The sequence below is a fragment of the Jaculus jaculus genome, chromosome 1 (assembly GCF_020740685.1).
Source record: "Jaculus jaculus isolate mJacJac1 chromosome 1, mJacJac1.mat.Y.cur, whole genome shotgun sequence".
Classification (NCBI taxonomy): domain Eukaryota; kingdom Metazoa; phylum Chordata; class Mammalia; order Rodentia; family Dipodidae; genus Jaculus; species Jaculus jaculus.
The window spans coordinates 333763240-333778254 of record NC_059102.1 but is presented as its reverse complement, the minus strand read 5'-3'; the positions used below and the strand labels follow the sequence as shown (position 1 = coordinate 333778254).

Here is a 15015-nt window from a genome sequence, read left to right as displayed (position 1 = left end):
TAAGAATGCCACAGAAGTTAAAATAGACACTCCATGGGGCTGGAGAGAGGTCAGCAGTTAAAGGGCTCACTTGCAAGCCTGACAGCCTAGGTTTAGTTCCCCAGTACCCACATAAAGCAAGATGAACCCAGTGGTGCATGCACCTTGAGCTTATTTGCAGTGGCAAGACACATGGGGTACGCATTCATATTCATTCTCTTTCCCTCGTTGAAAATAAATAAAAATTTAAAACAAAAAATAAAGGAAAAAAAGACCATTTGCTAAAAATCATACAGCTTTATAAACTAGAATATGTATGTGTGTGTATCTGTATTATGAACGGTGGTGTTAACTGCTGGTGAAGGCTCCAAAAATCTGTAGAGGTCTTATGTATGAGCTAGGGAATCAGATACCAAAATGGCTAAAGACAGTAATATAAAGAAAAAAAGTCTGGGCATGGTGGCACACACCTATAATCTTAGCACATAGGAGGGTGAGGCAGGACAGCATGAGTTCAAGGTCTAGGTGACATAGCAAGACCCTGTCCTTCCTCTTTCTTTTTTTTTAAAGCCCATAACTCACAACTAACATTAAAAAAAAAAAAGTACTTACTGATTCCAGTGTTCTTTGGAAATTTTGTACAAACTGGCAAACATAATTGGCAGAATTTTATCAATATTCTCTTCAATCAAACTAAGAATATATTCATTATTCCAGAAATACAAAGCTCTTTCTGCAACCTATAAGAGAAAACCAGAAATGTCCAAATTGAAGAGAAAAAAGAAGTAATAGTGCAAATAAGGGCACCTAGAAAACATACCTGAAAGTGAGAACTGGAGACACACCTGGATATCTGCTTGAAAAGTGGCTCTTCAATTTTCTTGAACTGTGTTGGTTCAATAACATCTAAGATTTCTTCAATTTCTCCTAAAAACATCACCTAGGTTAAAGGAAATTTTAAGAAACATGATGTGGGTTAGAGATGGGTCAGTGGTTAAGTGCACTTTCTGTGCAAGCAAGCATGAGGGCCTGAGACTGTCATTCTCCAGATCCCACATTCAACAGCCAGGTGTGGCCATGTGTACGTGTAAACCCCAATTCCACGGGAGAGGAGCCCCATAATAAAGTAAAGGAGACTCCAGCCAGGTCCAAGAATGATAGAGCAGCTTGACACTCAGGCTGCCACAGGTGAATGTTTGGAACAATGCAAGGGCACATACGTATGCACACACCCCAACAAAGAAACAAGTCGGACATGGTGATGCATGCCTTTAATCCCAGAGACAGGAGATCATTGTGAATTCGAGGCCAGCCTGAGACTACATAGTGAATTCCAGGTCAGCCTGGGCTAGAGGGAGACACTACCTCGAAAAACCAAAAGATAAGTTATGTGATGCTAATTTAGAACGCATATGAGTGAGGTGAATCTGCAACTCACACAGTGAGTGGACAAGGTCTGGGTGACAGACACTCCGACAGGCCTCCCTGTACCTCCCATCCCGAAGCATAGACCACAGCCAGTTGGGACAGCCATCAGATCAGGGTCTACATCCCGAGATCTAGAAGTTCCATTTAGATGTGCAGCTCTTGTGAATAAAACCCACCTCTTTCTGACTGCATGTTTTTGGCCAAAATTTCAGCAGTCCTCTGATCACCTGCAAAAAAAGTTTTGAGAGAATTATACAGGTATGGCACATTTATATTCCTGGCACTTGAGAGGCAGAATTGCAAGTAAAAGGACATCTTAAGCTATAGCAAGACCCTATCAAAAGGGTGGGGGGAGACTGGGGAGATTGCTCTATGGTTAAGTCACTTACTTGCAAAACCTGCTGGCTCCAGTTCATTTCCCCAGGCCCCTCATAAAGCCAGATGTACAGTGTGGCACATGTGTCTGGAGTATGCTTGCAGCAACAAGATTTTTGCAATGATTTATTTTTTTAAAGGGACACCTCAGTAGTTAAAAAGCACTTGCTTGTAAAGTCTGCCAGCCTGGATTCAATTCCCAACCACATAAGCCAGATGCAAAAAGTAGCACAAACATAGGCCTTTATTTGCAATGGCAAGAGGCCCTGATGTGCACATGCACTCACTCTCACCTCTGCAAATAAAAATAATGAAGAGTTGGAGAGATGGCTTAGTGGTTAAGGTGCCTGCCTGAGAGCCTTAAGGACCCAAGGTCGGTTCTCCAGGACCCACGTGAGCCAGATTCACATGGTGGTGCATGCATCTGGAGTTTGCAGTGACTGCAGGCCCTGTGCACTCATTCTCTCTCCAACCCTATCTGCCTCTTTCTCTGTCTCTCAAATATTTTAAAAGAATGAAGCTCAGGATATTTTCAATCCTTGTGATTATGTGGTTACTCATCCTGAAGTAAAACATTCAACATCTAAGTGAATACCCAGGTTTCTGCTCAGCTTTGGTTGTGTTAATTCAGCAAACATACACTGAGGGCCCATGACAAAGACTGTTGTAGATGCAAGGGAGACAGACAAGCAAAGATGCAGGCTTTGATTCATGGTGCTTGCTTCTAAGGAGGGAGACCAATGTGAGCAATCAATTAAATACACAGCAATTTGTAACTTAATGGTGCAAAGGAGGTTATTTTAAGGGAGAAACCCTTTTAATTTTTCTTGTCTCATGTGGATTAGGTTGGCCTTGAACTTGTTTTGTAGGTGAGGGTGACCTTGATCTTCTGATCCTTCTCTACATCTTTCCAATGTGGTTAAACCCAGGGCTTCATGCACACTAGACAAGCACTCTACCTGAGCTACATCCCCGGTCCTTAACTTCTGTTTTCTAAACTACTATGAAGCACACATAAACCAGAGTTCCCAATTTACCTCGGACATAAATGAGCTAGCCAAGATGCAGTTAAAATACAAAAAATACAAGGACCACAAACTTTAGTTGGAAAAAATTATGATGCTGAATCTAACATTAATACAACAATATTAAATGGTCGGGCTGGAGAGATGGCTTAGCGCCTGCAAAGCCAAATGCATCTGGAGTTCATTTGCAGTGGCTAGATGCCTTGGTGTGCCCACTCTCTCCCTCAAATAAATAAAATATCTGCCCTAAAAATATTACATGGAGGCTGGAGAGATGGCTTAGTGGTTAAGCATTTGCCTGCGAAGCCTAAGGACCCTGGTTCGAGGCTTGATTCCCCAGGACCCAGTTAGCCAGATGTACAAGGGGGCACACGCGTCTGGAGTTCGTTTGCAGTGGCTGGAGGCCTTGGCACGCCCATTCTCTCTCTCTCTGTCGCCGTTAAAAAAATATTACATGGCTAACTTATTCTAGGAATGCCAGGATGGCTCAAGTGTATAGGTTAAAAGGAAAAAACATAACTATATGATCTCAAAGATTTTGACCTTACTAGATATATTTGATTTACTATGTAGTCTGAAAAATTTAGTAAGCCAGAACTAGGAGAATTTATCAAACCAACAGCAAGCACTTTACATGATCATTTCTTTTTCTTAAAATATTTTTTAATTTTATTTATTTGAGAGAGGGAAAGAGGCAGTGTGTGTGTGAGAGAGAGAGAGAGAATGGGGGCGCCAGAGCCTCCAGCCACTGCAAACGAACTCCAGATGCGTGCACCACCTTGTGCATCTGACTCACGTGGGACCTGGAGAGTCGAACCGAAGACCTTTGGCTTTGCAGGCAAGCATTTTAACTGCTACGCCACTACATGATCATTTCTTAGCAAATGAAAAAGCCATCCTAGGCTCTATATCTGCTCCAGTAATGAAACAACTCACAGAATTAGAATGGACACTGCTGTGGAGCCTGTTTGGCAAAATATGTGTGTGACAAATGAAGTGCTGTGCCATCTGTCTAAGTCCATATACTTTCCCATGGTTACAGAAGTAGGGAATTTCAGTGTGTGGCCAAGTACAAGATTACATAAAAATGATTTAGCCTAAGATGGCTTAGTCGTTAAGGTGCTTACCCGGGAAGCCTAAGGACCCAGGTTTGATTTTCCAGGAGCCATGTAAGCTACATGCACAAGGTGGTGCAGGCAACTGGAGTTCAGCGGCAGTGCTTGGAGGCCCTGGCATGCCCATTCTATCTCTTTCTCAAAATAAAAATAAATGATTTTATAAAGCATAGAGAATCAGTAAAAATCAGATGAGTATGAGAGATGGACGTAGAAGGATGTCTCAGCAGTTAAGAGCACTTCCTGTGCAAGCATTAGGACCCTAGGAGCCCAAGACTGCTTGAGTTTGAGCCCCAGGACCCATAGAAATGTCTCGTCATGCAGGGAGCAGGAAGGGAAATGCCGGGGCTCACAACAGAGCAACCCACCCAGGGAAGCTGTGCGATCAGTAACAGACTTCACTGAAGACAGACTGAGCAGAGGAGCAGAGAGGAGACACCTGAGGCTCCCCTTAGGCCGTGAAGGTGAGCACGTGGGGTGCTGTGTGGACACACGCACATGCATACACACCACACACAAGATGAAATTTTTTTCTTGGAAGAGAACTGGCACAGCAGGGCCTCAGCTACTAAAAATGCATGTGCCACCTGTGCTCATGTGTCTCCTTGTGTATCTGGCTTGTGTGGATTCTGGGGAGTCAAATCTGGGTCCTTAGGCAAATGCCTTAACTGCTAAAGCCATCTCTCCAGCCCAAGAAGATGCTTTTTTACAACAAATTATGATAGAGATATTTCTCCTTTACTTAATCTGCACTTCAGATGTATTATTTTGTGACTAAAATTCATAATATTTAAAAAAATTAACATTTTCCATGATTATAAAAAAAATCCCATGGTAATTCCCTCCCCCGCCACACTTTCCCCTTTGAAATTCCATTCTCCATCATATTACCTCCCCATCTCAATCATTGTACTTACATGTATACAATATCAACCTATTAAGTACCCTCCTCCCTTCCTTTCTTTCCCTTTATATCTCCTTTTTAACTTACTGGCCTCTGCTACTAAGTATAAAATTCATAATATTAACAACAGCCAAGAAATAGTTTTAAGTTGGGAGTAGTGGCCCACATCTGTAGCTCAGTAACTGGGAGGCTGATATAGAATTGCCATGAGTTTAAGACCAGCTTGGACTAGAGTGAGTTCCAGATCAGCCTGGAGCTACAGTAAGATCCTGCCTCAACACCCTCCCTCCAAGAACTGTTGTTTTGGAGGGGAGGAGGATTGATGGAACAATTTGTACTATCAGGAATTCAAACAAGGTAACCCTAACTGACAGAAAATACAAATGTAATAGCATTGAAGCATAGTTTTGTAGGCTTTTCTTTTTCTTTTGTTTTTTCTTTTTGCTTGTTTTGAGGTAGGGCCTGGAACTCATAGTGATCCTTCTACCTTTGCCTCCTGAGTGCTGGGATTAAAGGGTGTGCCTCCACACCCAGTTTACATGTAAATTCTTAAAAGAGTGTTGTTATTTACGTGTGTGTGCACACGCACGTGGCACCAGTGCCTTTTGCTGCAAATATGTGCCAGATGCTGCTTCACCTTTTCTTTTTTTGCCTTTGGCTTTAAGGTAGATGCTGGGAATTCAATCTGGGCAGGTGGGCTTAGCAGACAAGTACCTTTTCCTCATGTTCCCAGCTCCTATATTTGAGTTTTGATACAGACCACGGCAGCATTTCAGCTCCATGGGACACCTGCCACTGGGCCGGGCAGCTCATCTCTTGGAAAACCGAAGCTCCCTGGGCTGGCCGGCCTGTTTCCTGGGCTCGCCACGTGTAACTCTCCTGAGCGAGGGATGGCCTAGGGACTCACTACCAGCCATCAGGCACCATGACTCCTGTTCCATTTCCAGACACTTAGCACAGGTGGGTTCACACCCTCTGAACTCTTGCCTAAGCTGACAAGGCACATAATGCATCTGCCTTACGAACAGCACAGCTCAGTCACAGCACGCTGCGCCTGCTGTCGCCCTACGACCACGCAGGTGACCTGGGAGCTGCTGATCCCTGCCGCTCCCCAGCCCTGTCAGTATCGCACTACTGCATGTGGCTGGTCTGGGAAAAAGATCAAGTGAAAGGGGGGATAGTATATATGCACATTCTCAAGTACCCCTAAAGTTAGCCTAAAATACATAACAATAGTAATTTTAACCTTCCAAACGTTTTTCTATTTCACTTTAAGTAGATCTTAACAGCTTAGAAGTGGAGTTTGTTTGCAGTGGCTAGAGGCCCTGTTGTGCCCATTCTCTCTTTAATACATAAATATTCAAAAAGTTTAGAAAGCATTCCATCAAAATACTTACTTTCAGCCAGGCATGGTGACACACGCCTTTAATCCCAGCACTCAGGAGGCAAAGGTAGAGGATCACTGTGAGTTTGAGGCCACCCTGAGACTACATAGTGAAATCCAGGTCACCCTGAGCTAAGAGTGAGCCCCTACCTCGAAAAATAAAAACAAAGAAACAAAGAAAAACTTATTTTCAAGCCAGGCATGGTGGCGCATGCCTTTAATCCAGCACCCTGGAGGCAGAGGTAAGAGGATCCCATGAGTTCAAGGCCACCTTGAGACCACATAGTGAATTCCAGGTCAGTCTGGGCTGGAGTGAGACCCTACCTCTAAAGACCAAAATAAATAAATATAATGATAATACTTATTTTCAATCCCAACTTTTGGGAGGCTGAGGCAGGAAGACTGTAGTATATTTGAGGCCAGCCTAGGCTCCATAGTACATTCTAGCCAGCCAATGTTACAGAGAGATTCTGTGTCATCACAACACGTATCAATACGCAGTCTAGTCCAATGCTTACACTGTTATGCAATTCATAACATAAATAACCTTTATTGTAATGCTAGCCAGAGCTAAATTACTAAAGGGGAAGAAATATTTTTAGTAGTATTTTACAGTTTATTATTAAGAGACAAAATTCTGTAAAAGCTCAAAGAGAATAGTCTTGGGACTCAGTATGTTTTAATAATAAAAGGTGAGTGAAAACGAAGCAGTTACCAGTGAGGATTTAATGTATACAAAACTTCCCTGTGGTCCTTGATCCTGTCACTACACACCTCATAGCTCCTGTCTGTCAATAATCCTCAGGCTCTCCAAGCTGCGCCTGCTAGCTTGTGACCATGCATTCTCCCATCCCACCTGTTCTTCAAGCAGCGTAGCTGCTCCTTCCTGCTCCTGCTGTGGCTGAGGTGCAGTCATTGCCCGACACCCGACTGCACGCAGAGCTGAGGCTGAGGTGCAGTCACTGCCCTACACCCAAATGCATGCAAGGCTACCACGCGGCTGAGCTGGTGTATGTGTGCGCGCGCGCACCCCCCCACACACACACACTTACTGGCTCTGTCAGTGTTGTATCTTTCTCCAGGAACTGTACAACGCAGTATGCTAGCTAAAAGACAAGAAAGTTCATCATTACTGAGTGAAGGAACATTTAGGATGCAGGCTATTTTTATGTCTAGCGCCTAGCAATATCATGTCCACAAAGTTTGCTCTAGTTTTTAATTTCAGTTTCTAAAAAGGAATTTACTCACAATTGTATAATGTTTTAATCTTGAAAGTAATTTCTAGTTTAAAAGACTGTTAACTGAATCAAGTCTAGAGCGGACATTTCTGTCCTAGTGTGTATCTATATACACAGTCTGTGCTGGTATCATCATCTAAATGTTAATAGGAGACCACATGTGTTTCTAAGCTACTATAGTTAGAAATTACATTCTGCAGCTTTGTGGGATTGATTCAACATCACACAGCTAATTTGGTCAGGGCCTGGACAGAATGTAAGTAAATTTGATAATATCTTTTACATATAGTGGGATATACTACTCTTTTTTAATAGCGAAATATCCTAATACTGTAAAGTGATATAAAAATTTAGCTGCACGTGGAGGCACACAACTTTTAATCTCAGCACTCAGGAGGTGGAGGTAGGAGGACTGCAGTTTTAGAGGTCAGCCTGAGCTACAGCGAGACCCTACCACGGAAAAAAGAAAGAAGAAAGAAAAAAATTGCTCTGGGCAATTTATAAAGCACACTACTGATTATACTGAAAGCTGTCATCTCAAGTCCTCTGCCTTTGTATTTGTCTCTGAACTGTTTGCTTGCTTTAAGATTCTCTGACACGTACCTGAGCATGAAACAAAGCCAGTCCTTTTGCAGTATGCATAGGAATAAGAACCTTCATTAGAAACTGTTTATGTTCTGCTTTCAGTGGCAATGCAAAGCCATTGATAATACTGGAGGGAGAAAAAGGCAGGGAGGGTTAAGTAGTTGCTACTTGGTTTTGAGGTCATCATACCACGAGCACCGGGAGCAGCGTCTGCCTTGGTGCTGGTGGGCGGCTGCTTCTCTTCACACTGCCTTAGGGAGACTGCTTTGAAATCTGCTCCTCAAGCCCCTCAATGATCTCAGAACACGAGAGCTGCCAACTACAGGCACAGTGTGTGACAGGTTGTGCTTCGTCTGTCACTTCATGCACTGTTGCCTTTAATGTTCCTCCCTGGAGCCACGGGAGAGCCGGTTTCACAAATGCTGTTAGAATTTCAGTATGTTCTGAAGCACATGGGCTGTTTCTCTTATATTGTTAAATATTTAATAAAGGAAATTAAGATAATTCTGTAAACAGTAGATTCTCAATTCTTGTTAATAATACTTCAATGTAGTGAATAGGAAGTTTATACAAAGCGGAAAGGCTGAACATTCTTGTAAAGTGAACAGCTGGTTTAGGAATAGCCTGTCAACATCTGAGTAAGACTTCTGTTCCTTCATCAAGCGGGCACTAGTGCTGCATCTCCCCCCGCCAGAGCCCGTGGCAGTGGCACATCTGACATAAAAGCTGCTGCGGCTTAAAGGCAAGAAGTCTGTGGAGGACGACACGTGTACAGCAGCACTGATGCGCTGACCCTGAAACATGTAATAGGAATTCAGCTGAGAACCTGTCTTATGCTCTACATTTGTTTTATTACTTACTCTGGTGCTGGGGATTGAACCCAGGGTCTCCGAGTATTTGCTCTACAGTTAAACTCTAAAATAGGGGGCCAATTTCTCCAGCCCCAGCTAAAATGTTAGTACATAAAACATTCAGTTACTTCTTTTTTTAAAAAACCTACCTTCCTAATATTTCAAGGAGTTCAGCAACACCATTGAAATGCTCTGTTTCATATATAAACCTGGATTTAAAAGAAAGAGAGGTGTCATTAAATAAATTCACACACTGGAAACAGGAAGGTGAGAAGCCTCCAAGGGCAGCACCACTAACCCTGGCAGTGCTTTCATTACAGCGGCCTTAACAAAGAGCTACTTCCTGCTAGCTCATGTAGACCTTTGCTAAAACTTACCACATGTGAAGATAGCTATCATTTCACTTGCAGGGGGTATGCTCACAGAAATACTTCTCTTTAAAAAAAAATTATTTGCAAGCAGAGAGAGAGACAGAGAAAGAGAATGGGTGCACCAGGGCCTATAGCCATTGCAAACAAACTCCAGCCGCAGGTGCCCTTTGTGCATCTGGCTTACGTGGGTCCTGGGGAATCGTACCTGGGTCCTTTGGCTTTGCAGGCAAATGCCTTAACTGCTAAGCCATCTCACCAGCCCACAGGAATACCTTTCAAAATAGGAAACCTCTACTCATAGCTGAACTCAAGAGAAAAGGACCCATGTGTTCAATTCTTCAGAACTGAATTTTGAAAGCTACATAGAACTTTTCTAAACCATGTGGCTTTCCAACACTAGGCTGCCTTTAGGCCTTTTTTTTTTTTTCCCTAGGTAGGGGCTCACTCTAGCCCAGGCTGACCTGGAACTCATTCTGTAGCCTCAGGGTGGCCTTGAACTCACAGTGATCCTCCTACTTCTGCCTCCCGAGAGCTGGGATTAAAGGCGTGCACCACCACGCTGGGCTAGGCTGCCTTTAAAACACAGGTTCACAAAGTCAAATGACAGTAGGTCAAGGCAGGGGTGACGGACACATGGCTAAAGTGGATTTGGAAAAGGTGAACTGGAGAGAGACTCTGGGTGTGGTGGTTGAATGTGAAATGTTCCGTACAGTCTCATGTGTCTGTGATTAAACCTCACCCTCAGTTCCCAGCTGCTGGCAATTTGAGAAGTGGAGCCTGGCTAGAGTTGGTGTGTTGCCTGGGGTAGGCTGTGGGCTGTTCTATGCAGCCTTGCTAGAGCTTGCTCACGCTTGCGACTACCTCAGCTACTGTGGTAAAATGATGCTCAGCCTCTGCTGTGCCATGGTGAAGCTTCCTTTCACGACTGAGCCTGAAATAAACCCTTTCACTTCATATACTGCATTTGGTCTGGTGTTCTGTCCCAGCAACAAAACTACACTGGGAGAAGCAGAGGCTGTTATGATCTGGGAACACAAGCCTGATTCTCCACATCTTCATTGAGACAAAGATAATAAACCTGAAATGTGGGTGTCAATATGAAATCTGATTTGAAGTAAACATTTTAGCATATTAACATAATTATATGAAAAAAAGGTATGTCCACAAGGCATTAATATAGTATTTATAAAAAAAATAGTAAGACAAAAAGGCTCAACAAAACAAAAGCTTTTCAATAAATTCTCAGTACATCTTAAACATGAATAATATTAGCATTACCTATCAAGAGTTGTCCTTATTACAATTAGAAAAGTAGGTTAAAAGTTACTACAATGAACCGGGCGTGGTGGTGCACACCTTTAAAACCAGCACTCAGGAGGCAGAGGTAGGAGGATCACTGTGAGTTTGAGACCATCCTGAGACTACATAGTGAATTCCATGTCAGTCAGGGCTAGAGTGAGACACTACCTTGAAAACCAAAACAAACAAAGAAACAAAAGTTACTAAAATGCTAAGATGCAAGCAAGTGATACCCACAAAATAAGCAAAACATTGATACACTGTTAGTTAAACTTTTATTAAAAATTAATCTAAAAGGAACATAAGTCAAGAAAAGATATGGGGAAAGGAGCACTGTCTCTGAATATATGATTAATTTACCTGAGAAAAATGTTGTTTATTTGTTTTCTGATGAATGCTCTTAATCCAAGAAACTTGCCATAAATTCGATGAAGAACAGTCTTCAGGAAGTCACGTTCTCTGGGATCTTCACTATCAAAAAGCTCCAGGAGCTTTAAAGAAAATCTGACAAATTACTTTAAAAAAATAATCGAGCTGAAACTGTACTTTTTCTAATTTTGATTTTAAGATTTCCTTGAAATTTACTTAAATAGTCTATCATATTAACCTTATCCTTGAAAAGTCAATTAAACCTAAGAAAAGCTTATGAAATATTTCTTTTTACTAATTTCATTTTAAAATAACTATATATATACTTCAAAACTAGAATCCTTTCTTTGCCACTAATTTAAAAATTGTGTCCTACTCCTGGTTACTAAACAATTTTTATTTCTTTATTTACTTATGTTGGTTTTTCACGGTAGGGTCTCATTCTGGCCCAGGCTTTTCATTACGTAGTCTCAAGGTGGCCTCAAACTCACAGCAATCCTCCTACCACTGCCTTTGGAGTGCTGGGATTAAAGGTATGTACCACCACCTGGCCTAAACAATTTTTTAAATTAATTTTTAGCATTAAAATTTGAGAAATGTTTAATGCTTCCTGATAATTAAAATCTTGGTTATGGGCTGGAGAGATGGCTTAGTGGTTAAGGTGCTTGGCTACAAAGCCAAGGAATCTAGGTTCGATTCCTCAGGACCCATGTAAGCCAGATGCACAAGGTGATGTATGTGTCTGCAGTGGCTAACAAGGCAAATATAACCCAGGCTGGTCTTGAACTTACAATCTTCCTGCCTCAGGCTTCTAAGTGCTAGAATTAAATATCTTTACCTCTGAGTTTCACAAGCATATGTGTAAATATATACAGTTTACTAGAATTTTCATGGCCTTCATTTTTCAACTTTGGTCCCATTAAGATGGCAAACTCTAAACCACATTAAATGTTCTTAATCCATCCTGTCTTTGATTGATGTCACGGACGGTTACATGTAAATCTCATATCCAAATTCATAACTTAAGTCAGGTTCACATATCTCCCCATACAAGTGATCTGCTTATGAAGTCTCCACTCATTTGTAAAACACTGCACAAGGCTCAAGCAAAAAGTATCTATAGAAGAATTTATTAGCATACTCAAGTAAGTTTAGTTCAAATTATTCTACTTTAAAACGACTAAACTAATCATTTTACACTCAAACTCATTTTTCTGATGTTAAGTTTATTTGAAATATATGCTTTCATTTAAGGTAAGTTACCTGTAAGGGGAATATTAAGACTAGGCAGTGGTTATTTCCAAATATAACCTAAGCAAACCTATTTAGGAATATTAGACTCATATATTCACACCATGAAACACACAAAACTAGTAATTGGAAAACCTGTTTCTTTTTCTGTTTTGTTTTGTTTTTTTTTTTGGTTTTTCGAGGTAGGGTCTCACTCTGGTCCAGGCTGACCTGGAATTAACTCTGTCATCTCAGGGTGGCCTTGAACTCATGGCAATCCTCCTACCTCTGCCTCCCGAGTGCTGGGATTAAAGGCGTGCGCCACCACGCCCGGCTCTCTGTTTCTTTTTCTGGATGTTACTAATAAAATGCTTTTAAGAGACATCCATAACCCCTGACTTTATGTTTCTTCATTAATAAAAGGTTGAAATTGTTTATATATATATATATGTTCTGAAGGTTGAAAAACGCATTTTTGTTTGAAGAGAAGATATTGCCATGGTCAGTGACATGGCTCCAACTAGACTGTGCCACCCGCTGCCTGTGTGGGCAGGATGTGGGCTAGCTCTTTATACAAAAGAGCCTGGCACAGAAAAAGCACTCAATAAATCTCAATTTCCTTCTAATATTCTCTGATTTGAACATAAATTGAAATGATGCAGTTTTCCAAATTTAACAAAGTTTATCCTGTTCCTTTATGTCTTAAATCTTACGACCTCCCATATCAATTTCAAATTTAAAAATATTTTTAAACGCTGGGTGTGGTGGCACCCACTTGTAACTCCAGCACTCAGAAGGTAGAGGTAGGAGGATCACTCCAAGTTCAAGGCCACCTTGAAACTACATAGTGACTTCCAGGTCAGCTTGAGCTGGAGCAAAAACCCTGCCTCAAAAAAGGAGGGGGGCACTGGAGAGATATCTGGCTTAGTGGTTAAGGCGCTTGCCTGAAAAGCCAAAGGACCCAGGTTTGATTCCCCAGTTCCCACATAAAGCCAGATGCAAAAGGTGGCATATGAGTCTGGAGTTGTCTGTGATGGCTGAAGGCCCTGGTGCACCTATACTCTCTCTCTGCCTCTTTCCTGCTCTCTCTTAAGTAAATAAATAAGTAAATACATGAATAAAATAAATATAAAACCCCTTGCAATGTACAATGGTTCCCCTTTGAGAGAAAAAAAATTGTGTGCTGGGCATTGTGGCGCACGCCTTTAATCCCAGCACTTGGAAGGCAGAGGTAGGAGGATCACCATGAGTTCAAGACCACCCTGAAACTACATAGTGAATTCCAGGTTAGCCTGAGCTACAGTGAGACCCTACCTCAAATAACAAAAAAACAAAAAAGTTTGGTTTTTGTTTTTTTTTTTTTTTGTAAAAACAAGACTTCTAAGTTGTTGTAAAGATTTTAACAAAATAGAAATGAAGCTAGGCGTGGTGGCACAAGCCTTTAATCCCAGCACTCGGGAGGCAGAGGTAGGAGGATCGCCCTGAGTTCAAGGACACCATAGTGAATTCCAGGTCAGCCTGGGCTAGTGCAAGAAACTACCTTAAAAAAATCTATCTATCTATCTGAATTCTAAAATAAGACACTGAGTATGTTTGATGATGCTTCCTTCTTTCCTTAGTAACCCCATTTACCTGCGGCTAGAGGAGGGTGAGAGTGGAGTGCCTGTTAGTAAGGGACAGGGAGCAGCCTAAGCAACTGATACGTGAGGCGGGAGAAACATCTAAAAGCTCCAGCGCTCCAGGATGGTTGAACCTTCCTGCCCTGTCAGAAAAGTCAGGACGCTTTCAAACACGTGCAGTTCAAAGACTTACAAATTCAAATGGAGGGGTTCACCCTTAGATTGAATGAGACCAAATTGTCTCAGATACTATTGCAAAATGGCTACCTTTTCTGGGCTTTCTTTTTTTCAATGTTTTGTTTGTTTACTTATTTGAGGGGGAAGGGAGAGAATGTTTGCACCAGGACCTCCAGCCTCTGCAAATGAGTTCCAGATACATGCGCCCCCTTGTGCATCTGGCTTAAGTGGGTCCTGGGGAATCGAGCCTCAAACAGGGGTCCTTGGGCTTTAAGGCAAGTGCTTAACTGCTACGATATCTCTCCAGCCCTTCAGGGCATTTAATAAGTCACAGTGACCATTTAGGATGAGACAATTTGATTGCCACCATGAGATGCTTACCTTCCAAAACAATGCTTTAACTTTTCAAAGCTACTTTACTTCTATGATAACTGCTGGGTTCTTTAAGACTATTTAGCACTGTCAAACCATTTAAGTTCAGAAAGATGATTCTTGATCACAGGCTAGTAAATCCTTGCTGAGTACAAGATAATTTAAGACACAACAGTCCCTTACCTGTTGTACAAATTTCTGATCAATGTATCGTTTTGCAATGCTAGGCTGGAAATCAGGACTCTCCAAAAATCTCAAGAAGAATTCATACACCAACTGTGGAAAAAACCCAAATAAAAGCTAAAATGATGCCTATTAAACTTCTACTCCAAATTATGCTTCATATAAAAACATACTTCTATTATTGGTTGAATAAGGAGAGTTTTGATTTTTATCATAAAATATGATGTCAAATTTTTATGCCGGGCGTGGTGGCGCACACCTTTAATCCCAGCACTCAGGAGGCAGAGGTAGGAGGATTGCCATGAGTTCGAGGCCACCCTGAGACTACACAGTGAATTCCAGGTCAACCTGGGCTAGAGTGAGACCCTACCTCAAAAAAAAAAAAAAAAAAAAAATCCAACCAAACAAAAAAAAATATGTCAAATTTTTTGGTAATAGTTTCTTTCCTTCTCTCTCCCTCCCTCTCCCTCCCTCTCTCTCTCTCTTTTCTCTTCAAAGTAGGGTCTCACTC

The 15015-nt window shown here is 41.8% G+C and overlaps 1 protein-coding gene across 1 annotated transcript in view; it reads right to left on the bottom strand.

Annotated features, from left to right (window-relative positions):
* Ppp2r5a (protein phosphatase 2 regulatory subunit B'alpha) overlaps positions 1 to 15015 on the bottom strand; it is an 89606-nt gene that overhangs the window by 2726 nt on the left and 71865 nt on the right. The window contains exons 4-11 of the mRNA XM_045145949.1: positions 14505 to 14597; positions 10915 to 11045; positions 9034 to 9093; positions 8052 to 8160; positions 7263 to 7316; positions 1584 to 1634; positions 800 to 919; positions 592 to 719 (exon numbers count right to left, since the gene is read on the bottom strand). Of these exons, the coding sequence (XP_045001884.1) occupies positions 592 to 719; positions 800 to 919; positions 1584 to 1634; positions 7263 to 7316; positions 8052 to 8160; positions 9034 to 9093; positions 10915 to 11045; positions 14505 to 14597 (746 nt within the window). The remainder of the gene's footprint in view (positions 1 to 591; positions 720 to 799; positions 920 to 1583; positions 1635 to 7262; positions 7317 to 8051; positions 8161 to 9033; positions 9094 to 10914; positions 11046 to 14504; positions 14598 to 15015) is intronic.